Source organism: Lytechinus pictus, chromosome 10, assembly GCF_037042905.1.
Source record: "Lytechinus pictus isolate F3 Inbred chromosome 10, Lp3.0, whole genome shotgun sequence".
NCBI lineage: Eukaryota > Metazoa > Echinodermata > Echinoidea > Temnopleuroida > Toxopneustidae > Lytechinus > Lytechinus pictus.
The window spans coordinates 13,216,553-13,244,087 of NC_087254.1; the positions used below are offsets into that span (position 1 = coordinate 13,216,553).

Genomic DNA, 27,535 nt, shown 5'->3' on the forward strand with positions numbered 1-27,535 from the left:
TTTGCAATATCCAGGTCTGGAAAAAAGACTTTGGACTTATATTATAATTTGAATCAACCGGGTCTGGAAAAAAGACTTTGGACTTTTGTGCTATATCATGGACCTATTACAATAGGTCCATGGCTATATGAACGCATTACTACAGGATTTTAGTTTAGAACGGATTCGCTAAAAATCCCTTCAAATTTATTACATTTGTGGGTAAAGTCATTATTACATTTGTGGGCGATCAAAAATTATTACATTTGTGGGTAAAGTGCATTATTACATTTGTGGGTGAAATTATTACATTTGTGGGTAAAGTGTTATTACATTTGTGGGCGTTATTACATTTGTGGGTAAAGTGTTATTACATTTGTGGGCGTTATTACATTTGTGGATGCAACAGGGGGCTGGCACCTCCCCCATTTTTTACTTTTTTCACTTATTGTGTCCAGAAACATAAAAATACCCCCACTCAGACACAAACATTTTAAAACGTTCCGCGTCCTCTGAATTTCTCATATACATGTATACAGTGCGTCCCAGAAAAAACGAAACCAAGATTTAGCGATGATTTTTCATAACTTAATCAAAAATAAAATAGACAAATGACCTACCAATGTAAAGCTTAGAATCTCCTCTTTCATATGATATTACTTAGATTATTCCTCATTCACGCATGAGTGAGCAAAAACAATTTTAAGGAAGGATACCAAAAACTCATTTGGCGGGGGGTATATGAATTTCAAAAAGAAAACCACATGTCGTAAAATTTCAATATCTGCTCTTTAATTTGATACCTCAATTACAGAAAATGGTCAAGAAATAACAAAGTTCTGGTTATTTGAAATAAGGCTTGAATTTCCATAATTTCATTAAATAAACTGTTTTCACCGGTTTCCCACAGAAGCTATCGCATGGTTAACAAAAGACTTAATGCATGGCTGATCGTAAACAAAACGGAGTGTCGAGTGAACGCTAGCCTGTAAAACCTCTTCATTTTTTGAAATTATTGAAATTCAAGCCTTATTTCAAATAACCAGAACTTTGTTATTTCTTGACCATTTTCTGTAATTGAGATATCAAATCAAAGAGCAGATATTGAAATTTTAAGACATGTGGTTTTCTTTTTGAAATTCATATACCCCCCGCCAAATGAGTTTTTGGTATCCTTCCTTCAAATTGTTTTTGCTCGCTCATGCGTGAAGGAGAAATAATCAAATTAATATCAGATGAAAGAGGAGATTCTAAGCTTTACATTGTTAGGTCATTAATCTATTTTATTTGTGAATAAGTTATGATAAATCATCGCTAAATCTCGGTTTCGTTTTTTTTGGAACGCACTGTATAATAAAAGCAGTATTTTTCCAGGAGAAATCGTTGAAATCGGAGTAAACATCACCCTCATTAATCGGACGTTCACTGACGACCTGAGAGATGAATCGACACAAGCTTATGTGACCTTCACCAATGATATCATTTCATCGGTGAGTAGACTTATCAATTACCATGAAATGTGTGTTTGAGGGTGTTCAATCATTTTGTGCAAACTTGCAGTAAATGAGATTTTAAAAATGTCTTGGGGGCAACTATTGTGTAAACGATATAGCAATGTAATATATACACAACAAAAAAAGTAAGTCCCCCCTAAATCAAATTGCGGTAACTTTTGAACGGAGTTATTTTGAGATATGATAATTCGTAGGTGGTTTTCTACACTCATTAAGCAACTCCTGGGGGAAAATGAGATTGATCAGTTGGGTCATGCATGAGTAATTAAAGATTGAATTAAAAATGACCATTTTTGAAAGTCACAAGAGTCATTTTTCAGATTGTGCAAATACAAAGTTGGGCAAAAGTTGTTTTTAGGTGAATTTTATGGTGTTATGCTGTTTTGCTATCCATCATTTAGCCACTCCACACACAATTTTGATATCGTATGTTCATGGTTGAGTGAGCACAATATCGCAGGGGCCGCGGAAGCGGGGATGGGGGGCCCACTTTTTTCCAAAATCATGTACAAAAATGCAAAAATGACCATACGATTGTGATTTTTTGCATGGTTAGCACCCCCCCCCCCCACTTTTGGCTCAGCCCCTCCCCCACACTTTGAAAACCGTTCCGCGGCCCCTGTATTGTGACGTATCATCATAGGGGTGTATGGTAGTATCCTCGACAACTTGTTAGGTCATATTAAAATATGATTATAGGCCCCTCCCCCATTTTTAAATTCTGGATCCACCACTGATTTGTCCATAAATTAAACTGATCATGAGAAATTGTTAGGAAAAGAATACATTTATGCAGTATAAAGAGTATTCATTCCTAAGTTTTCGAATGTGCTCGCTCAACCATGAAAATGTTAAGTTCGGTAAGTATGAAGTGATGATGGATGAGAAAAACAACAGCAATTAAAGTCACATTTGAAACCGAATTTGCCCCCAATATTCATCTTATTACCCTTTAAAATGAGTCTGTGACATTGAAAATACCCATTTTCTCGCTTTGATGCGTGCTCACTCATCCGTAAATAAACAAATCGATTTCATATTTGCACAGAATTCTGCCCATTTTGTTAAACATTACTGCCAAATGGCATTGCTAAAGACAGCCTTGAAAAAAGTTCCACCATATTGAATAAGGGGTTACTTATTCTTAAACATATGCACCCATAATGTACACAAGTCTATGAGAGAGGAAGTCAAAATTTTAACAAATATGAAATAAGGGGTTTGTTTCATGGACGGTTTTTGTTACTTCTGCCAACAGTTATTTCGTGAAACTTCGCACATGGCTTCAGAGTAACACTATCCAAAAGGAGCGCACACCAAAATAACAATTCGATACGGCACAGAGTGGGGCCAAGACCTTGAACTTTCTTCTCATTTGCATAATTTTCGAATATTGTGTGCTCACTGATGCATTAAACATCGGGATTTTCATAAAAATCAAATCAAATGAACCATGCAAGGAGGTTTGTGACAGATATCCATAGTTACAAGTTGCATTTTTTCAATAACGTAAAAAAGAGCTAATCACATTCCACATGTTCATTCAAGCGTGAATGTTTAATTAAACGCCTTTGAATCATTGAAGCATGCTAATTGGTCATGAACATAACGAAAAAGTTGATAAAAGATCAGTTTCAGTTACCAAAATTAAACAATACTTGCCTATGATATTTGAAAATCGTATTTTTTGTTTTCAATAAATGTTCATTGAACCGTGAAACGATGAATATTGTTGAAGATACTCTTCCTAAAAATAACTGTCATCATATTCTATCATTGTTATTGATGAAAATGTGTAAAAATCCAATTATAGCAAATTTGGACTTGTGTTTATTCAACCGTGAAATTTAGCCAAAAAAATTGTATCGTCTTTTAGAAAGTACCTTTTACAAGCCTTCTGACTATTTTTCATGATGAGAATGTGGAATCAGTTCCAATAAAATGGAATCAAAGTCATGATTTTTGGCTTGTGACTTTTGAAAAGTGACATTTTTGCCTTCTGACGGTGCTCACTGAAGCATGACGTAAAATACGTCCATAATATTTACTCAAAGGGTAGCTTATAAAATTACCTACACGCTCATGTAAAAATATATCAAAAACTCGCATTGGTTCGGAAATTATTGATGTTTGTTCAAGGGGGGACTTACTTTTTTTGTTGTGTATATTTAGGACATTGTATCCACCTTCTTACCCGATTTCATTTTCGAAACACTACTACTACTACTACTACTACTACTACTACTACTACTACTACTACTACTACTACTATTACTACTACTACTACTACTACTACTACTACTACTACTACTACTACTACTATTACTACTACTACTACTACTACTACTACTACTACTTCTTCTTCTACTACTACTACTACTACTACTACTACTACTACTACTACTACTACTACTATTACTACTACTACTACTACTACTACTACTACTACTACTTCTTCTTCTTCTTCTACTACTACTACTACTACTACTACTACTACTACTACTACTACTACTTCTACTACTACTACTACTACTACTACTACTACTACTACTGCTACTACTACTTTCACTACTATTTCTGCTAAATACTACTGCTACTACTACTTTAACTACTATTTCTGCTAAATACTACTACAACTGGGCTACTACAACTTCTACTACTACCACTACTACTACTACTACTTTAACTACAATTTCTGCTAAATACTACTACTACTGGGCTACTACTACTACTACTACTACTTCTATACTACTACTACTACTACTACCTCTAATTCTATACCACTTCTTCTTATAACAGTAAATCTTTTCCAAATGAACGAATCATTATGTTTTATGTTCTTCCTTTTCACTTTTTTCTTCCTCCTCTCCTCGTTCTTCACCCACACACTTCTTTTTCTTTTCTGTATTTGTACACATATACAAACATACCGAGGTCCCTCCACATATCCATTCAAAACATAATGCAAACGCTATTCTGGGTTCGCCATACGAAGAAAATGATAATAAATTACAGATCCAGCGTCAAGTTTGCTCTTATCACGTGACTACGACGTTCTCATTATAATTACTATGGCGCAGTCTTTCAATTTGGTATGAAGTATATAGCAAATTTGCCTAGGCTTTAGCAAGAGTTCAAGGTACATAAATTATAGTGTGTTATTGGTGTATTTACCTTTTTCAAATTTAAAATGCAAGTAAAGTGAAAACAGATTTAGCAAACTCAGGATATTTTATCGTTGTCACCAGCACGAAAGAACCCCTTGAAATAATGTTGATTTTCTTTGACAATTTGATTTGGCTGCATGCAGGGCTATTTACATTTTAATCTTTATTTTCCCCTCAGATTGATGCAGCATACCAATACGACGCGTATTACAGAGAAGTCGCAGTTATATCAGTCAGGTATGCATTAAAGAAAAAATGGGAAAATTGTGTCCATATAAGAATTATACCCCGGAATTATACAAAATATATTTTATTCTAATTCAATAAGAAATGAAAAAAAAACCGACAAATTATTCTCTTGGATGCATTCCCTTAATCAACAAAATACATTTTACAATATTTTGGGACTTACGTCTTCATTTTATACATATACCATGTTGGAACATCTTCATTTCGTTGTCTTTGTATCCTATTTCTTTTTTTCCTTTTTTTATATAGAATTATTACAGGAAATTGAAAAAGATGGAAAAAAATCTTGTCAAGTAACATGACGAACATGAATGGACGTGAAATTTATTTATTCATTTAAAAATCTTTATACAGGATAAGCATGTTCAGATAATATATACACTGTTTTTCAACATGGTCCTGTTGAAATAGTAAATATCTAACAATGTACAGAAAAAATGCATTAAACAATTTAAATTCAGACATAGTAAATAGTAAAAAAAAAGAGTGACATAGCTATTAACAAACATAGATATATAAAAAATCGCAGTATGTTAGAAAAATCGTAATTGATGCTATCGAAAAAGTTTTCGCTGATTTGTTTTGCCACTCTAATCACGCAAGAGTTAAAAATGAGTATAATTCTCCATTTTAGATACTAATTTTACAAAAATTGATTATTATTATACGATTATTATCATTATTATTATTGTTATTTCATTCTTCATTTTTTACTATTTAATTCTTATTCATTTTTTGTTTATTATTGTTTTTGGAGGGGTTGCACCCTTTGTGAACATTTACCTGAACAATGACTAGGAACGGTAGGTCTGACGAAATGAAAAATCTCATAACAATCTGCTTACAATCCAAGTCTACCTGGTTAACATATATTTCTATAAGATTTTTTGTTAGCCCTTCCTTTTAATTTTCAACTTTCTATATAAACATAATGCAACGGTACGTTGTGTATTTAATGATTGTTTGGGGAGGGGCAGGGGCTGCTAGTAGAATTTACCTTTGGATAATGATGGTGATGGCAATTGTGAATATTTGCGTATTCAATATACATCGACAATGCTATTTTTTCTATCAATTTTCATTTAGATTTGTCTTTGTTTTTTAGATATTGTGTTTCCCGACACGTTTATATAATTGTTATAAAAAGGAACAAATTCACTAAGGCAAGTATTGTCAAAGTGAATACCCGATACCCTACCATTACACATCCGAAAATTGAACTGCTGTCTACAGAGTAAAATGGTATTACAATAAGGGAAGATATTCAAAATAGAACAAATTGACTTAAAAACGTTTAAATTCTAGTAATTATAATAAGATATCAGAATTTTATGTCAATAAGTTTTAAATTTGAATCTAAATAGAATAAGTATTCATTTTTGGAATCCTGACTCATTACAGTAATTTGAATTGAGATTTCTACTATGAAACAGGGGCAAACTGAGGGAAATATTTGAAAGGGTTGAGTATTGGATACGGTGTACTATTTCCAAAAAAGAGGCAATAATTTTTTAAAATGGAAAATGAACTTTGTTATGTATTGGCATGAAGAAAATTGAAAAGGGTCTGAGGTTTCAGGAAATGAGTTGAAAATAATGTCACTGAAAGTTATGATGCAATAATGGCAGAATTATCGAAAACTAGGGGAAAAACATTGTTTTCATGTTGAGTAATATTGGTTTTGCAAAAAGCTGCATTGTTCATCAATGAGAGGCAGTTGATCTTTCCTGATTTCAACACCATGTATAAGGTGACTACTTACTTCTCTCACCCTACCTCAACAGCCCAGGGAGTATTAAGGTGGAGCTCACGATGACGTTTGACATGCCCATGGCTGAGAGAGAGCGAAGCGATGCAATCGAGGTCACCCTCAATAACCTAACACATAATATGCAGAATGCATTGGATGAAAACACGATTATCGACGTCACAACAGGTATGAAATTCCACGTGTTTATAAAACATTTAACACAGAAGTCTACTATATTGGAAGCTTGTCTGCGTTATTTAATGATATGATGAAACAGCACAACAACAATATGATTGCAAATATCAATCAAATACCAATTTAACTATAAACACAGGCGATAATTCATTTCATTTCGTTTTATTTCCATTTTCAACAATTACAGTTTGTTTTGTACATTTTGACATACAAATAACAAAACATATTTCAAGTATCCCTGCACAAAAATTATATTCCAGACTATTACATATCAGGTTGGAAATGGAGGAGGCTGCTAAAAAGCGGAGCTTGTAGAGTGCAGCCTCCTAATAAATATTTTTGTGGTTACATAGCCTATAAAAATAAAAATATAACATATAAAAATGAAAATACTACACAAAATCAAAATACTACACTAAATTCTACACAAAATTCTACACAGAATTATTTTGGTGTTTGTCTTATTTTCCGTTTGTCTTTCATTTTGGTGGATTCATGATACCAGCTGCATGTGACATTGAACCGTGTAGCAATGGAGCATCGTGTAATGATATCCCGAACTCATCAGATTACACTTGTACCTGTGTCGAGGGATTCACCGGAAAATCATGTCAGAATGGTAATTATTAATCAGTTCGACTTTTCTTCTTTGTTTTTAGCAAAGGGCATATCAAAATATTCACAATCGAATTCGAATTCCGTGATCGTAATATTTGTTTTTCTCGATAATTAAACAAAAGTGCATATTCAACGCTGTCCTTGCTCGATATCAATCCCCTACAGAAACAAAATTGTGATGATTTGATCTATGTATGGATCAGTTGATTAATATCAATTCAACTGGAATATGTAAAGTTAGGCTACCTTTACAAAGAGACTAAGTGAAACGATTGTGAAAAATGATCATTCAAAACAATGTCAATACTCATTTCCCCCTTTTTTCATCAAAAAATAATATGTTATTCTTATAAGTAGGAATGATTAAATTAATCTCTCTATGAAATAATTTATTTGATTGGTCACTTTCTTCGCAGACATAGACGAGCGTACCTCTGCTAACCCCTGCATAAATGGAGAGACTTGTATCAACCAAAATGTAACCTTACTTTTATGTACCTGTGTAAAAGGTCACATCATTTTCCGAAGTTAGATTTGCTACGGGCTACTTTTCTTTTCATACTGTTATAGATATAGACGAGTGTACCACTGCTAATCCGTGCAGGAATGGAGCGACTTGTATCAACCAAGATGGAACCTATGAATGCACCTGTGTTGAAGGATATGAGGGAACCAATTGTGAAAACGATATGCATTCCTTGATATACGATGTTTTGGTCGATTTTTTATCGATCCCATTATAATTTCAAATGTAAACAAATGGACCTCCAGTAACCCTTGCATAGGGGAATCAGTCAAAGTGATCATTTTTTTCCCTTTTAAGTCAGTAATTCGATGGGGACATCCACTAAGTTCTCTTGTTAATAAAGTTGATTCGGATAAAAACAGAAAAATAAAATAATTGGAATGCTGAAAGTTTCTTATGAAATAAGAATATGAAGACATTCAAAAGTTTTGCTCATTATCATATGACATTTGTAACTGTGCACAACGTGGATAGTATGCAAATGAGATAGCTGATGGTTTCACAATTTTTATAGTTTCTCTTGTATTTTTGAATTCTAGAATATTCCAGTTTTAGGCAGATTTGACAAAAGGACCCTCTTGATTAAATGAAGACATGGAAATTCAACATGTTCATGGAGAAATCAAACTTTGCTTCAGAGGTCTCCCATTCTCACATCCACCGTCTTATGCAAATAATTGTTTTGTGAAAATGATAAAAACTTTGACCTTGTTGACAGGTCATAACTTTCTCTTCTACACCGGTGTTTTGATTAATTTTATAACATTAGGCTTATTGATTTTTATACTTGTATCCTATTCAGCATTTTGGAGGTAGATGTCTCCTCAAAGTTGTAGGAGATCGTTTCCGTGATGTTGAGATTTCCAAAGCCTTTTTGCTTCAGTATTATATTCAGGGCCTAAGTAAAATCAACGATGTAACATTTCATTTCCGTTTCAATAATATGATAGATATAAATAAACTTCAACCGTAGTGAACAAGGCTGATGATAATAATTATGATAATATAGCAAAAGAAAAAAAGGTGGTGTGGAATTTACAGTAGACCTAAATCTGTTATTCAAATGAGAAAAGAATACCATATGTAGGGTAATACTGTTTTCTAACCCCTATCCAAATGCCCAAAACGCCGCCTCTGTGATTAATTGCGTAATAACGCACAAAATGGATATCAAAAGACCTATAGGTCATATTAACTCATCGTTTTTCTTGATCTTCTACAGATATCAACGAATGTACGAATAGTCCTTGTGAGCATGAAGGTGATTGTGATAATACAGAAGGCTCATATACGTGCACCTGTACAGCTGGATACACTGGGATGAATTGTGAACAAGGTAGGTTCACCTAAAAATATTCAAAGGAAAAAAATGGGAAAATTATGGCTATCAAAATATGTTGGATGATATGGCAGCTCCCATTTGAAATGATAATAAAGAAGTCTATGCAGTATCCGTGCTTGAATGTAGAGACTTGTATCAACCAAGATTTAACCTATGAGTATAATAATAATAATAATAATGATAATAATAGTCAGTTCTTGTATAGCGCATAACTCATTATGAATAACGTTTCTATGCGCTTCCAAAGGACTTGGATATTATTACCCTGGCAGTAGCTCAAGCAGCTTTCACGCGCTCGGCATTTCAAGGAATAAATTCCTGCCAGGTACCCATTCACCTCACCTGGGTTGAGTGCAGCACAATGAGGATTGATTTCTTGCTGAAGGAAACTACGCCATGGTTGGGATTTGAACCCACGACCCTATGTTTTAAAGTCTGGAGACTAATCCACTGCGCCACTACGCTCCACATATACCTATGAAGTTAGATTTTCTAAGGGCTACTTTCTTTTCATACTGTTCAAGACATAGACGAGTGTACCACTGATAATCCCTGCAAAAATGGAGTGACTTGCATAAAACCAAGATGGAACCTATATTGTATCTGTATTGAATTATACGAAGGGAAAAATTGTGAATACAGTATGTGATTTGTTTCGTTGTTAAGTGTTTTTCACTCTATTGACGCAAACCCTTGCATACATTGTTATTATTGTTATTGTTATGATTATTTATTATTTTACTCAAAATCATGTTTCAGCGGATGATCTATAGTTTTATATTTGATTCCATAAGTTAGAGGTAAATAAATGTACCTATGATGACTCGTGTATAGGTAAACCATTATCTCTAAATGGTATCAAAATGTAAATAGTACTATACAGAATATTAAGATCCTTTCCTTGATGATTTTCCCACCCTTTTGAATCAGGATTCAGGATTATGTTGTTAAGCCAATTACTCTTTTCCATTTCCATAATTTTGATGGACATGGATGAATTCCATTTTGATGAAAAAAATCAATGGCTTTACGGTGTCCATAAAAAATGGTCATAAAAAATACTAAGTTATATAAAGTTCTTCATTAATGCCCGATTTGGATGAATTTGCTTTTTAGTGGATCCCTCCATTTTCTCAGATCTTTATGTTTATGATAATTGCTTATGTATAATACTTTATTTTACTTATGGAAAAAGTTCCAAATATTGTACCTACCTTAATTTATATTGTTTGTATAAGATTTATTTGCAAAAGTCGTTTTTAATTACATACGACCACTTTACTTTGTTCTGTTGAAAATGAAATAAAACAAATTGAATTGAATTAAAATTGTAATTGTGGGGCAGCACTATACGGGGCCGCCAGGAGCAACTACTCCCGATGTTTTTCAGATAGTGGATGAAAAAAGGAGGAAGAGAGGAAGAATAGATTGACCCAGGGCATGCAACTCTGTAGTATCCCTTTATTCAGTTGAGAAAAGAATAGCGTAACATGAAGATCATCTTACCCCCTGCCTGACATCGCCCGACCGTGTAATTGATGATACATTTAACGTACAGGTGTTCGATCTGACTTTCCACTCGTGAAACGAGTAGAAGTCACAACACGGTCACAACAATCAATCGCCCTTTTATCAAGGAAAAAAAATGCAAGTTTCCCAAAATTATTGAATCTCCTGTTTTTCTAATTAATAATAACCATTAATGAACGAAGCATTTCGATTGCTGAAATACCTAAACGTAGAATGTTACTTGATCTTTGATAGACATTGACGGATGTGAAACTAACCCTTGATCAAACAAAATTATTTTTGCAAGTTTCCTCCGTATTTTTTTTCTTCTAATTAATAATGATAACATTAATAAATGGAGCCTTTCGATTGCTGAACTCTTATTTTTTCTTTAATCTTTGAAAGAGATTGACAAATGTTTGAATAACCCTTGTCGAAACGGAGGACAGTGCGAAAATACAGAGGGCTCATATTTATGCATCTGTAATGATGGATACACCGGAGTAAATTGCGAACAAGGTAAGCCCTTATTAATCTATAAGCCTCTACATTAAAATATATTTTTGCATAACTTTTGCTAATGAAATAGACCAATCGTCAACGCAATCTGACATCATAATCATATCGGAATATCTCACTGCTATAGTTATACCATGTGTAGTAGCTCCATGGTATACGCTAAACACTAGTTATTATTCCTCAAAATTTATCATTTACAAGTTTCATGTCACACAATTTTCGTTGATTTTGATATTAAAGTTGTGCATGGTAACTGTCATATAGGACAGACTTAGTCTACAAAACGTCCAACAAGTCTCTACAGAAATGGGAGAATTATTCAGAGTTATTCCACCATCTCTGTTAGGAGTTATCTAGGCCTATTTAGTATACCACACTCTGAGCATATTCATTAATTATTTCAACAATTCTTCTGAAACAGAAAGAAATATACTAGACCCGGGATACAAGATCTTTCCGGAAATAATAGGTCAATTACAAATTGTATCTTCTTATCATTTATATGTCGATAATGCCAGTTGGTGAGGAGACTTTAAGGGTTGAGGATGGAGGATGTATATGCTCGACTAATCTAAAAAAGCAGGAGGGGGTGTGATTGCGACGGGTGTGAGGTACATGATGATCCTTCCATCCTTGTTCAACGGCCGTTTACAAAACCGGATATTTAACTTTGGACCCTTAAGTGTTTTTTTCATCGGATGTCGCCGTGCAATTAATAGATATATATATATATATAGGCATATACAATTAACTGATTAATCGATAGCTAATCAGCCTTCCCAAAATATAACTCTCCTAAGCCTTACTTAATTGGGATATACCAGTATTTCCACAGTCAAGCTCAATTAAAGCTTACATTGCAGTGGGGTTATCGAGAAATTGGTCTGACTGTCCATAATCAATCAAGCTCTAGTGTCACAGGCCTACCCCGCAAGGCCTACTTGAATTCTTCTTCCTTATGTAATGGTGTTGTACAACGAGACAGTTTGTTCTTTATCGGAAATTATCCTTCTATTACTTACTTGCTTCCTTTTTTTTTTGGGGGGGGGGCAAAGTAGGGAAGTAGGCCTATAATATATGCGGATTATGCCCTTAAAAACCTTAGCCTCCCATCTCCACACAACGACCCCACCGAAACTAAACGGTGCGAGCACATTCATCGCACAGCAGCTAGGTAGCTAGCTAGGATGCGAATGTGAAAAACATACACTGTATATGATACAGGTAACTTAAACAGGCATCATCGTCCGTACTGTCCCCGATTGGGCCATTCTCTTATTTGTTTTGAATGATATGCTCATTACAAACAATGGAGATGGACCTTAGAGAATATAGACCAAAATAACTAATTTTCTCAATTGGTCCTGGTACAGTTACAGATTGTGGATTCCGACCAGCCCATTCATCTTCCAGTCCTCGCATCATCGGTGGTTCACCGACTCAGCTCGGGGATTGGCCCTGGATGGTATCTCTCCGAGACCGTTCAAATGTTCATCGTTGTGCCGCTGTACTCATCGACAGTACCAGAGCAATCACCGCTGCCCATTGTGTGTAAGAATGCACAGCTCTTAATATATTCTTTGAAATAATATCCTCTCCTCCTGCCTTTTAAAAACTGTATGTACATCATAAAATGAAAAGGAAATGTACTTTCAATCTTGTCAAGTTTGTGAAAGTTTTTGTTTGTTCCATCTCTTTCTTTTGTTGTACCATAATATATATCTCTCGATCTCCTCTCTCTTACTGTAGTCTTAACATTTAATGCTTTTCCCGCTCACACACATGCGAGGCCGCGAGGTTAGTATGCTATACTTCCCCTTGCCTTCCTTTTGATCCTCTCCCCCCCCCCCCCTGTTTTCCCAATGTCAATATAAGTTTAGGGTCTTTGATGCATGCAAGTGTTATATTTTGCCACTTAAAATAATTTTCACATTGCCTAGGCCCCTTAGGACTTGGGTATATACTTAATATTGTAATTGTCATTATTGTTAATCTTATTATCTTAATGTTATTGTTATTTAGTACTTTTTTTGTTTTATTATTACTATTATTTATCACAATTGTAATGATAATAATAATAACGATAAATAAAATGATAATAATTTGATTATCATTATTTTTATCTATTATTGTATCATATGCCATGGAGTATTGCACTTATATTCGAAGGGTAGGCCTATACATGTAAAAAAAGATGATTTATGCATCAATGTTACAAAGTCAATACTGCTGCTATGTAGAATTGCAAAATGAAGTAAAGACTGAGTGGTGTTCCATAGTTTTGTTATTGTTAATATTACTGTAGGAGTTTATTTTGAACACAATGTATTGAATGATTCTATTTCCTTTGATGTTACCTTTCCTTTGATCTCACCATTTCTACATTGACCCCTTTATTCATCTCATGCTTTTCATTCTATCTCATGCTTCATATTCCCTCTTCATTGCCATCCTTTCATCTCCTGCTTTGCATTCCTTTACTATTTGCAATGTTCTTTTCTTCATGTTCATTCCATGGTTCAGTTGATTTACTCTGAATGGTTTAGCCTTTAGTAAAAGTAATGTTTATTCATAGAAGCTCATTTATATTCATTCGAAAGCTTTTTATATTCATGTACTTCTTTTTGTATACAAATTATCACATTTGAATATTCATTGTTAAACAAATTATTCATGAAAATAAACCCTGAGGTTGAGGTTGGTACACTACACCACAGGCAATCAAGGAGTCGTCTCTTGTAATAAACTCTAGGGATATACCACGCCCATACGCTCGCCCAAGGCCACCCTACATTACTATTATCATTAGCAGCACTTAGTATACTAGTGGGTCAGCTCAAATTCTACGATTTTGTCTGTAACTAAGGAAAGTGAACTGAATATAATGAGTATGTGCTTGTGACGTAAGTAAAGACTGGTTTCTGCAACAACTTGAAACAATTTTCTTTCAAAGAGAATCTTTGGACAATGGAAAAAAAGTGATCAAATTACGAGTAAATTCAGAAGGCAGCTAGTACATTCATTATTCTAAAATCAAGAGCTAAAAACGAAATGCAGAAACTAAAACGAATAAACAAAAATCGGCAAAGACGTCCACATTTCTATTTGCGAAAGTAAAAAAAAAACATAATAAGAAAAATCAGATATTTAACTTGATAAATTTCCTAATTTGCACTAGGACAAAAAGATTAGAGGCAAAACACCAATGCTCTTCATTTCTTCATCTTTTATAAAAAAAATAAATCATAAATTAGTTTTCTTACAGAAAAATGATGTGATTGTACCTTGATTTTGAATGCTTTTATTTTTATTACAGTAAAAAGTTTGATGCTGCTGTCCTGGGTGATCTCTTACTCTCTCTTCAATCTGCATATCATGTTGAAACTGATGTCAATGCTGCTATTCATCCTGATTATGATATCAATTCCATCACAAATGACATTGCTGTGATCGAGTTCAGTACCAGCGTTGACTTTAGCGACTTTGTCCGTCCTATCTGTTACCTAGATCAAGATGTGTCTACAACCTTTCGAGCATGTTACGTAACTGGATGGGGACATACCTCTGAAGGTATTTTGTGCATGTATAATTTTTTACTGAAGAAAAAAACAATTTATTTGAATGTTAATAGTTTCTAGGGACACTCCACTGGTGAAATGTCTCACAGACCGGTGGTCCAATGAAATGAAGAAATACGTAAGAAATTCAGATTAAAAAAGGCTTTGAAAATCAACCAGTCTAAGAAATAAATTTTCTGAAAGTGGAAAACCTCTTAGTTTGTTTGCATGAATTTATCGGCCCATAACATTTTGACATTGTTGCATTAATATTTGTGTACAATTACTTCCATTCTTTGCTTCTTGCCCGGAGTTTCCGCCATAACTCCAGGGCCCGTATTTTGAAGTCGAGTTTAATTTAAACTCCGGTTTAAAGTTGTGGTTTTACTATGGATAGCCAATAGTGGCATAAATCTCTGACCATATTATTATTCAGTGGGTCAGCTCATTTTTCTCTGAAACCATTCTTAACTGTTTTGGGAGGATGAATAAGATAGCTTTTTTTGAACACCATTCACGAGTTAGGAAAGAGCACAATAGTCATAAAGAAATGTACAATGTAAGGAACATTTTTGACATTTTTGGCTTTCCATAATTTTAGCACAGAGTTAGACCTCATTGACTTCAGAATACGGGCCCAGCGGTCTAACAAAGTAATTTCTATTGCAAATTAGCGCGATAGATATGGCTGCGCCTATACCAGGGTTAGGCTCAATAATTACAAGGTAATTGATCAATTATGTAAAATTAATCAATTTTTTTAGTAATTGTTATTGTTATTGAAACAAATGTAATTGACTTCAATTACACTCAGTGCACTTTCAATTAAATTCAATTACTTTACAATAAATATACTTAATTTATGATTTTAATTTCATTACCTTTTTCATGTCAACTGCTTAAGCATCTATGAGAGTAACAGGCACAATCCATGCTCTTTAACCTAAACCTTTATCTCGTCAAATTCTCTGTAACTTTGAATTATGTTGAAATAGATGGTACTATGAACAGACTAAAAATTGGTTTGTTATGACTTTTCTGGAAAGTAATTGATTTTATAATTGACAGAAGTAATTTGCAATTGTAATTAAAAAAATGAATTTAATTGAAAAGTAATTGAACATTTCTTCGATTACGTAATTGTAACTGAAGAAAGTAATTGAGCCCAACCCTGGCCCATACATAATGCTACAGTGTCATTAAAACATTCCCAGCTGAAATCTTGCTTGGTAATCTTACTTCGATAGATTTACTTTGGATGATGTTTGAAGGTTTGCATGGTGGTATGAACAATCGCGGAAGTGCTTTACGGTACACCATGTGTAAAGTCCTGGAAAGGACTGAGATGAGAAAAGTGGATAGAAATGGAGATGAATTAGACAGGCGAGAAAGTGGAGATTTGAAAGTAGAGTATTCTTTTCGGAATGAGTGTAGTCCGTAAGATGACTGTAAACCAGAAGGAGTTGAAAGCTGAGAAGCAGATAGGCTTGAGTAGAAGGCTTGAGTAGGTGAGAGAAGGCTGGCTTGAGTCGACGAATGGAGTACTAGGAGCAGGAGAATAGACTTGACGTTTGGGGCAGGTTGACTGTCCATCTCATATCAGTTCTTCCAGTACTTCACACATGGTGGACCATGAACCACTTCCACGATAGTTTTACTTTGGTTGACCAATTTCTACCTGGAGTAGAATAATATTTTTTTTTACTATGTGCAGACACACATCACAACCTAACCCAGAGAGCTCCCGCCCGCACAGCGGGCGGGAGCCCAGAAGCTTACCGTGTATTTTACCATTGTCACCGGACTAGGGTGATTTATGGTCTAAATATTTCTCCAAATGAATTGTGAAAACAGAAAGTATACAATTACCACGATTATATGGATGAAGGTCTAACGAGTGGCAGATTCCTGACATCTGAGCACAGTCTGGAACCTCAAAAAAACAAAAAGTTATCTCCTTCTACCCCGTCTCGATCGGCCATTTTTGTTAAAAATCGTAACAAAATGGCCGATCGAGACTGGGTAGAAGGAGAGAACTTTTCGTTTTTTTGAGCTTCCAGACTGTGCCCAGATGTCAGGAATCTGCCACTCGTTAGACCTTCATCCATATAATCGTGGTAATTGTATACTTTCCGTTTTCACAATTCATTTGGAGAAATATTTAGACCATAAATCACCCTAGTCCGGTGACAATGGTAAAATACACGGTAAGCTTCTGGGCTCCCGCCCGCTGTGCGGGCGGGAGCTCTCTGGGTTAATCACAACCCTGCTGCACTGTATGATTGTCAAAGAATTTAGGCCAGTAACACTGAGAAGCATTATCAGGCCATCTGCTGGCAAGCAGTGAAAATGCATAAAGCTTTCTTCATTGTTGTGCTTTGTATCTTACAAGCTTGTCACTTATCAGTTTTGATTGCATAAGATAGCATGATTATAGTTTGATTTGATTTGATTTGATTTGATTTATTCACCAACGATAACAACATATTTACAGATGTTTACATATTACATTATTATGTCATGCATATAAATATTACAGAAATGAAACATACATGTATATGTTAAGAGCTGATAAAAGGGACCAGAAAAAAGCACAAGTGCTAGTCGAGCCTGGCCCCTACACATATTAGTAATATAGGCGAATATTGAACTTTAAAGTATGTTTTTTTTTTAAACACAACAACTACAAAAAAACAAAATAAAATTATGAGTGTAACATTTTATGTTATATACAGAGCAATATGATAAGTTATTGATTTAGTTAATGAGCATGATTGAAGCTCTTGACATTCATTTCCACTTTGTACTAGAATCTAAAATCTTAAGGACTAGTCCGAGGTGATGTTACTAATTATGGCAAGGACATTCAATGAATCACTGACAATATGCTTGTAAACAGAGTCAATTGATTTTCAGTGTCTTTGGTCCTAAATTAAGAGCTATAACTTTCTACATTGTACTTTTATTTTGTTATTGTTCCAATAGGTGGGCATGTATCGGATACACTTCTAGAAGCAACAGTAGAGTTGTTTGATCAGGCCCAATGTCAGTCGTTTTATCCTGATCTTACCATTCCATCGACTATGCTGTGTGCAGGACGAGTGGATGGATTAATGGACACATGTCAGGTATGGCCTTTTCCTTTACTCTCGCTTGCTCTTTGTCACTTTCTTTCACTCTCTGTCCCTCGCTGTCTCTCCTTACCTCAGCATAGTAGGAAATAAACTTATTTCTCCAACGAATCTCAATCCGTCTTGTATATGATATGATTGTTTAATTTATATTCAATATCAGGCGCGGATCCAGGGGGGGGGGGACGTGCCCCCCTTTTGAGAAGCAAAATTAAACTTTGTAATGTAAAAATGCCATTAAAAAAGAGAGGTGTGCCCCCTCTTTTGAAATTGAAGTCCTTTTATTTTTTTGCTTGTCAAATTTTTTCGGATACGAAATATCCTTAATATGTAGTTGAAAACCTTTTTTGGGGGGCTTGTCCAAACCTTCATCCGAAAGATTTGCCCCCCCCCCTTTTGGAAAATCCTGGATCCACCCCTGTTCACTATTTGTTACGATATGTCATTGATCTGTCTGTATTATATTGAATATGTATTGTTACTTTGATTATATTTTGAAAATTTTGTTGAACAGAAATAAATGAATTTAAATCTAAAATCTAAATCTATGATAAATACAAATCTTTATGATAAATAAAGATATGATGATACAGCACTACTTACTGTTATGAAAATAATTGGGCAATACCATTCTGATTCTGGCAAAAAAATATCCTTCAAGGCTAGTCGTTATTGAATTATTGATATACACTGTATTATTCTTTAAAAATATTGTTATTTAGTATTTTATACCATGGTGTATAGAAGCATTCTGGTGTAGTAGTTGAAGAAGGTTGTTTGATAGAATCCCAACATGGCCTAGCGTCCTTTGGCAATGCGTCTATCAATACATTGCCACTGTCAAACCAGGTGTTAATGGGTACCCCATAGGATGCGAAAGCCTCTGTAGTAGGCCTAGCAATTGAGTCTTGGAACTCTTGTTGGAATGCTCCCCAGGGAGTGGAGAAAGTGTAGACTTTGTGTCCAGACATGCAAGGATCCGATGACCATTTTGATAAAAATTAAAGATTAAAGCGCTTAGAAACACAAATATCAAGTGCTATACAAACAAAAACATTATTATTTATTATTGTATTGGCATTTTGTTAATTAATCTGTGTGCTTTCATCGTCAACAGGGTGATACAGGTGGTCCTCTCCAATGTGAAGATCAAGATGGTCGCTTCCATCTGATAGGCATTACTAGCTTTGGCTATGGCTGTGGGAGAGAAAACTATCCTGGCGTTTACACCAAGGTCTCTGAATACCATGACTTTATTCATTCAGCTGACCCACAACCTCAACCTGAACCAGGTGAGAAGAGAACACATCCACTTTCAATACCACCCCCCCCCCCCCGAAATTTAAGTTTGCTGCTAGCTAATAATTATCTAGCAAGTACTAGCTAGTGACTAGCTAGTGGATAGCTTGCATCCTTTGGCAAGGCATTTATCTCCATTTGCTAGCCTCCGCCCCAGTGTAGTTAATGGGTCCTCATGTAGGAAGAAATTCTCTGAGTACTTGAGCTACCAATCAGGGTAGCTGTGCTAAAGCCAGAGTAATTATATCCATCACTAACAAACATCAAAGTAAGCCCAATATAAATGTGACCTGTTGTAATTAGTATGTAGAAAAATTTCAAATCAATCTTTTAGAATGTTATCTTGTACTGTGGTTACATTTTAATTGGTAATTAAGTCAGTCAGTAGCTAGTCACTAGCTAGGGTCAAGCTTGGTGCAGAAGAGAAATCTGTCTTTATTAAAGGTCAAGTTATTAAAAGTCAGGTTATTTTTCCCAAAACAGTTCTATGCTCAACTTGGTAATATGCAAATTAGAGAGTTGATGATGTCACTCACTCACTATTTTTTTTTGTGTTTTATTGTTTGAATTATACAATATTTCTTCTTTTATGGATATGACAATTATGACCATCTTGTTTGAACCACAAAATGATAAAACAATCAAATTACACTTGTTAAGGGAGGAATGAAACTTTGCTCACATGTCAATAAGGAGAAAATTCAAATATTTTATATGATAAGATACAAAAGAAATAGTGAGTGGGTGATGTCATCGGTCCCCTCATTTGCATACTGACCAGGGTGTGCATATAACTGTTTGGTGGAATTTAGCGAAACTTAAAAATGTCATAACTTTCTTATTTTAGATCCGATTTTGATGAAATTTTCAGTGTTATTCTTGTTTGATTTTTCTCTTTCTATTCAAATAATCTTTTTGTTGGGATGGACTTTTCCTTTAAAGCTCATGTAAAATTTTTCAAAGAGTTCGAAAGGGTTTTTATAATATGTTGTAATATTCATAATAATGTTTAGAATAATCACAAAAAGAGGAAAATATGCAACTGTTCAGAGGGACTTTATGTTTTCTGATGGCTTTTCAAAATGCTTGACATATATGATTGGTCATCCATGATAATCAACACAAGGGTTTGTAGATACCAGTCCCATTATCAAACATTAAACTTTAAGTTATGGGGCTCGGGAGAACTGTAACTGATCAGAAACAGTTTTCCAACACCATGATGTTATAAGATGAATTATTTTTTTTAATTGAATTTATTAATTTGCTTTCATTAACTCTTTGTGCGCTGGACCATGAACCCATCTGTACTGAATTATTTTCAGGGAGGGAAACAATGCATTGTTTGTTGAGTGCGAAATGCGAAGTTCGCACGGCACCGAGTGTGCATTGGTGCGAAGTACGCGTGGAAAGGGTTAAGAATGTAAAAATAGCCCCAAAAGTGTAGTGATTGCTCTTGGGGCTGATTTTTAAGATTGATCATACATGATAAACAGTGCAATCAATTGTAGAGATCAGTTCCACAATCATGCAAACACTAAGCTTTATAATATGGGGCCAGGAAAATGCTCCTGATGTTCTGGGATGAGTTATTGTTGAATTGTATTCATTCATTTTGTCATTGAGAATGAAAATATAAGATGAATCAAATTGAAATGAAAATATCCGACCAACAAAGTCTCTGGATATTGATTCATGAAGCAAGGTGAGACGAGTAGCAAGTTGATGTTTACTTTAAATTAAAAGAGACAAACCAATACCCAAGAATTTTAACCACCTTTATCCTAATTTTCTTGATTAAAAAGTGGTGGCATTGGGCCTGGTTCCAGGTAGATTATTCGAACTCACAGTGCCCCGTTCAGCAGACTTGGAATACCAGTGGATCGTCCATGCTGTTGAAGGGAATGCCATAGATATCTACATTTTCACCTTTGACATCATACGGGTTCTTGATACCGTACTTGTCGGTCATGGAAGTGATCCCTCAAACCTTGACAGCATCTTTGTTGACTCTAGGAATGGACCAGTCCACCACGTTTATAGGATCTTTAATGATTATATTTGGATGAGGATTTTAACATCGCCTGAAACACTGACCCTTCAAGGGATCCTTGGAGTTGCAGAGGGTGTTCTTGTGGAAATAGGAGGTATGTATCGTTCCTCAAAGAGCTGTGAGTACAAAAAAATTGGAAGCCTCTCTCGGTTTCATGACATTTGCTCTGGGTACAATTGCTCCGCAACTCCTCCACACACTAATCGAATAACTAACTTTAACCCTGGTTTGAATACCTTACCCTACCATAAACCTAACATAAAACCCTATTACAACCCGAACCCTAACCCTACATCTTAGACGAAATAAAGCCCAGAGCAAATGTCGCAGGAGCAAATGACGTGTCACCGCCTATCTCAGGGGAAGTAATATAAGAGTGCCTTACGCACCTCTGCACATTGTATATACCCTATATTAATATTATAAGCACATGTAGGGACAGTGATTTTCCGTTTCAAAAAATTGCCTTTTCCGTTTCAGAAAATCTCAAATTCCGTTTCAGCATGTCAGAAAACGGAAATTCCGTTTCCCCCATAGACTTTGTACACACGGAAAAGTGACAATTCCGTTTACACATTGAATAGCAAAATCACAACACTCGCACTGGTCAAAATTTGTATCTGCTACTGTACCAACAACACAATAGAATCCGTTCTAATCGGATCTATGCGGGTGCATAAAATATTTTTCCAACCCCATTTAGCATGCATACATCCTCACCTTTCACATTATTAGCATTATTTCACGGTGAAATGATATTTCATCGATAATTTTGGGGTTTTTTGGACATCGTTATCATCAGTGAACGGCTTTTGCCAATCCGCCATCTTGGATTTTAAGACCACGATATCGTGCTGTTACATCTTCAAACGTAGAGGGCAGCAACACACGACCGTGCAGTGAACGATATGTGTGTGCATGTGAAGCCCAACCCGGCCCCGGCAGGGTACGGGTATAGGTACGGTGTGGGGTACAATCAAGTGTGCTGATGTCGAGTGCAGTCACGATGTGTGAATTGTCATGAAAGTAGCGAAGTGAGATCGTGTTTTCTGGTGTTTTGTGGCCATTTAATATTCTCATTTTGTTGTGATTTTGGAGTAATTTCTGTTGCTATTCTGTGTATTTTGAGGGAAAATACGTTTTCCGTGATTTTCCGTTTGAAATGACACTTTCCGTTTCAAAACACCCTTTCCGTGAATTCCGTCCGTTTTCCGCGATCGCGGAAAATCACTGTCCCTACACATGCCCGTTGGATAAAACTGGATAAGTTTTTAGATACAATAGCCCTTTTTTTACAATGATTTCGTAACCCCAGACTGTCAATAATCCCATAATATCCTTGACACGGTACCATAATTTGTCCATCCCTCACCGGCCAAATTTTCTGCCTAACGCTGGCTAAGGAAATGCTTGATTTTCTTACACAATGTTCAGTAATTCTGGACGAGTGATAGCTATTTATGAGCACTTTTCTCTGATTGGACAACAGCACTTGCTCCTAGGGCATACATCATGCAAAGTGCTCGGTTTTGCTGGGCTTCCTTTCTAGCAGCGATTCTTTAGGCGACCGCACACCTTACGATTGGTCTGCGACCCGATTTCAGAATAAAATGTAGAATTTAATGCTAATATTGAGACTTGGAATATCTTACTGTGTAATGTTCTAAATCATCGTACGAATACCTATGTTCAAATATGTGACTATGCTATCATCCTTAGAATAACAGTGAATTTAATATCTAGTTGTAATGACGTCATAGCAGTCATACGATTGGCTACGATTTGAAACTAATTTGGCCTTTATTCCAAAATAAAGGCTTGCAATCTTTCAAAATGGATGTATGATTAGTATTCTTTCAAGTAATTTTAACCTCAAATAAAATGATATGTTCCATCCACATTTTCAGAAAATGAGCAAAATGCGATTTGTTCCAAAATCGAATCGTGAACAGTAGTAAGGTGTGCGGTGGCCTTTAATCTAACTCTTTTATTTTGCAGTGCCAAATAATCCTGTACTATAGGTGGAGTAAGCCCAGTTTGCAAAAATGTTGTGAGGAAAAAAGTGGGCTAAGCTTAACCTGGGACAATTAGTGGGGCTTACAAGCTATTCAGTCCCACCTTTAATACAGGGTTAAGGAAAATTTTGCCTGTGAGAAAAAGGTTATGCATGGAATAAGACATTTTTAAGTGTTTCAATACGAAGAGGCTACTCTCTACAAAATATTCTTTTGGCAAATGAAATTGGTATTCATAGGTTAAAATACCAGCTGACATGATGCTGCTACAAATGTGAATGAACATTAACTAATATCATCAATCTTTTTCATTTTTACTTTAGATAATTCAGATTCCTGTGCAAATGAACCATGTGGAGAAGGAAATATCTGCACACCTAATGCTGCTGGATATTCTTGTATCTGTCTGGACTTTGCAATTGGATCATCTTGCAAAAGTAAGGACAGCATAAAAGGGAATTCGCATTCAGATTGTGACATAATAGTGGGTTTTAATTAGTTTTATTTATTTTTTAATAGGTTTTCTCATAGTGATGTAAAAAGTTTACTCATAATTTACCAGCAACCTGAAATAAATGGGCCCGAATTTACAAGGTTGTTTTTAAAACCATTGGTTGAACCCGTGGTTTATGCAGATTTCCTATATAAATTATGCTTATTTACCAAGTATATTAAAAAATGTCCAATGCTAATGCACCCTTTCATCACAGTGGGCCAAATTGACATCTGTTGCCATGGTTATCCATGCTATTTTATTCATGAGTCCACTCTTCAAACAGTGGACTCATGAATAAAATAGCGTACTATGATGTTTACTGTAGTTAGAAAAATCACTTATATTGACTTAAAAAGCAAGTAAAGCAAAATCTACAAATGGTGGTAGGAAAAGGCATTCACAAGTTTTTTTACATGTGAATATGAAGAGCAAAATAAAAAAATAAAAATCAATTGAATAAATATCAGAGGAATAAATATTGCATGAGAATTTTTGAGCTCTGATTGGCTTTCAAAGGATACAGGTGAACCCAGGCCATCTGCTACTATTACATGTCATAAAATTCCTCCATATTATAGTAATAAAAATAATGATAATAATATATGTGATTCGTAATGCGCCAAATCCACTCGGCAGAGTGCCCAAGGTGCAGTGAAAGAAAGAAAGAACAAAAGAGAAAAAGTACAAATATAATAGTAATAGATTCAGGAACAATTAAGAGTAGGAAGCATTGAATAGACGAGTCTTAAGGTAACGTGTAAATGTGTCAATGGAAGTGCATTCACGGATTGTCAGGGGAAGATCATTCCAGAGAACAGGGCCAGCGTGAGCAAAAGCCCGAACCCCTCATGTCTTAACGGATTTAGGAATAACTAGGGAACCAGAGTTGGATGAACGTAGGGACCTGACAGGAGTGTATTTGCTGATTAGATTAATATTGTACTGTGGAGCAGAGCTGTTAATTGCATGGAATACAAGGAGAAGGATTTTGAAGATGATGCGATTATAGGGTCCCTTATGTAGCTTTAAGCTAGCTTAAAGTAGCGTAAAGTTTCCACAAGATGAACAGGTCGATGCAATATTGCTGTGTAATCAAACACTTTCATCTCTGTGTATGTGTAATTAATTGGTGAGTGGAATGAGCTAGCTGTCGTGCTCCAAGCTAATAGACACATCCAGAGGTCTGTACGGTAACAGTTAAAAGCTACCGAAATCCTTCAACCCAATTGGCTGATGGTAAATTTTAATAGAAGTCTTGCATTTAAGAAGTCTTTGTGAAATGGGACCTAGATCTAACCTGGCACATATGCTGCAGTTTCCGCCATTTGCATCAACACTACATCATCATACATAACATAAATGTCATTATATGACACCTAGATAGATCCTTGTCATTTTATTTGTTGTTTGATATCAATCATTCAGCCCATTTTACAATGACTTCATCAACCGTGCAATTATGGATCCATTCACCGTGCAATTTTGGATTCATACGATTTTGTCCATTGCACGCGCGCACCGAGACTGCAGCATACTGTGCGCGACAATCAACAGACCGAGCTCGCACTGAATGAACATTTTGCATCGAAATTCATAAATTTCATATGATAAAGAATCTATTTTAGGTGTCATATAAACCAAATAATGAATGTTCTTATCATTCGTGCAATGGACACAATACTTCATTCGGTGAAAGATGAAATGTATGATCCATTCAACTCAGCTACGCCTCGTTGAATGGATCATTTCATCTTTCACCTCATGAAGTATTCTGTCCATTGCACTCATAAACATTCATTATTTGTATACTGTAAACACAAGGAGAAAAATGGTGTCTTAATGGCATGAAAATTAATTCTCATGTTTGGTAAGAAACTTTTCTCTTCTTTTATCTTGGGCTAAATGAAAAATGAGATGCATCCATGCATGAGGTTCTCAATTGTTAAAAAATATAACCCTTAATTTTGCTTCAATTTTTTTTTAAGCCATAGAACTCTAGATGCCATAATGAAGATAATACATGTATTTCCATATCATCACAGCACTATTAAAGCTAGCTCCCTCGCCGAGACTAAAAAATATGAATATTGTTGAAGATGGACAAGAAGTGCATGTGGAATTCTTTCTTAAAAGTCTGGGATGCTTTCCGAGTTTACCCCTCTATTGTGGTTTGAAATCGACAGGAATTTGCGTGCTGGATCAAAATTGATGTCTCTGCTTGTAAATATTTTTTAGAATTTTTTTTTGTCTTTCGTCCCTTTTAAATTCCGTCTTCTTTAGTTTGATTAAATTGGAAAAAAACCTTCTGTTAATTTTCGCATTTGCTCTTGATATGTGCGAGTCAAGAAAGAATTCACATCTTGTCTTTACTTTATAGCAACTTTAGAAATTAAAGTATAAAACAACACACAGATTGTCAGACCTATGTTAGATTTGTAAAATAAAAATTGTTATGATCCCCTTTTGTCCTATCATGTGCTACCTAAATAGCATAATAATTCCCTTTTTTATCCTTTTCTCTATATAAAGTGCCATGAAAATAATTCAAAATCTCAACATTTTTTGGTTCATATTTTCTACAATTTTGATACCATCAGCATTTCCAGTCAGCATTTTAATTCCCCTTTTGAAAGATGAAACAATCTTTTTTTACTCCTATGAATAGCCACTTTATACTGTATTCTCTTAAAACAGACTTATCCTTTGCTTTCTCCGGAGAAGACAACACCATTTCTTACATCGATCGTCAAGTTCCTCTCTCTACAAGTACCAGTATAGAATGTAACTTTGATATTGATTTGTGCGGATGGACCCAAGTTGAGTTCATAGACACCATTGATTGGAATAGGTTCACGTTCACTGGAAATGAGCCGCCCTTCTTCATTGGGCCTTTGTTTGATCACACTGAACCTAGCCAAAGTAAGTTTTTTTTTTTCAGTGATTAGACGCCTAGCATATCTTTGACAACCCTGGGGCCTGTCTCCTAAAACTTGTTGTGATAACAAATTTGTAAGCTACCCTGGGTAAATATGCCGCTATTATTATTATTATCATGGTGTATATCATTTACGAAAAGAAAGGATCACCAGTCATTCTTAAAGTCGCTATATCTTACGAACAGCTTTATGAAACACCCACCAGGGGGCCGTTTCATAAAGCTGTTCGTAAGTTAAGAGCGACTTTAAGAACGACTGGTGATCCTAATTACGCGCTAAACCATCTCCAATGAATATACCATTTACCATAAGAAAGGATCACCAGTCGTTCTTAAAGTCGCTCTTAACTTACGAACAGCTTTATGAAACGGCCCCCTGATCATTGATCATTATGTCACTGGTCAAATCGGGCCTCTGTTTGCCGATTCATTGTGGGATTTGTGCTGGGTGGCCATGTTTTTGAATGCATACTGACTTAATCATTTGCAAGGCCTGGGGGCCATTTCATGTAGCTGTTTGTAAGTTAAGAGTGATTTTAAGAACGACTGATGATCCTTGTGGTAAACGGTATTCCCACTAAATGTTCTTCAGTGATTATTTAGCGTGTAAGAAAGGTTCTCCAGTCGTTCTTAAAGTCGCTCTTAACTTCAAACAGCTTTATGAAACACCCACCAGGTGAA

At 35.3% G+C, this 27,535-nt stretch overlaps 1 protein-coding gene across 1 annotated transcript in view; it reads left to right on the forward strand.

Moving 5' to 3' along the window:
• The window catches only part of LOC129270192 (uncharacterized), an 80,215-nt gene that overhangs the window by 8,901 nt on the left and 43,779 nt on the right, over positions 1 to 27,535 (forward strand). Inside the window, exons 4-16 of the mRNA XM_064106019.1 lie at positions 1,343 to 1,469; positions 4,839 to 4,897; positions 6,694 to 6,845; positions 7,360 to 7,473; positions 9,221 to 9,334; positions 11,255 to 11,368; positions 12,742 to 12,919; positions 14,685 to 14,938; positions 17,911 to 18,053; positions 19,174 to 19,348; positions 21,161 to 21,502; positions 23,747 to 23,860; positions 26,614 to 26,838. Coding sequence (XP_063962089.1) covers positions 6,722 to 6,845; positions 7,360 to 7,473; positions 9,221 to 9,334; positions 11,255 to 11,368; positions 12,742 to 12,919; positions 14,685 to 14,938; positions 17,911 to 18,053; positions 19,174 to 19,348; positions 21,161 to 21,502; positions 23,747 to 23,860; positions 26,614 to 26,838 — 1,897 coding nt within the window. The 5' untranslated portion in view covers positions 1,343 to 1,469; positions 4,839 to 4,897; positions 6,694 to 6,721. The remainder of the gene's footprint in view (positions 1 to 1,342; positions 1,470 to 4,838; positions 4,898 to 6,693; positions 6,846 to 7,359; positions 7,474 to 9,220; positions 9,335 to 11,254; positions 11,369 to 12,741; positions 12,920 to 14,684; positions 14,939 to 17,910; positions 18,054 to 19,173; positions 19,349 to 21,160; positions 21,503 to 23,746; positions 23,861 to 26,613; positions 26,839 to 27,535) is intronic.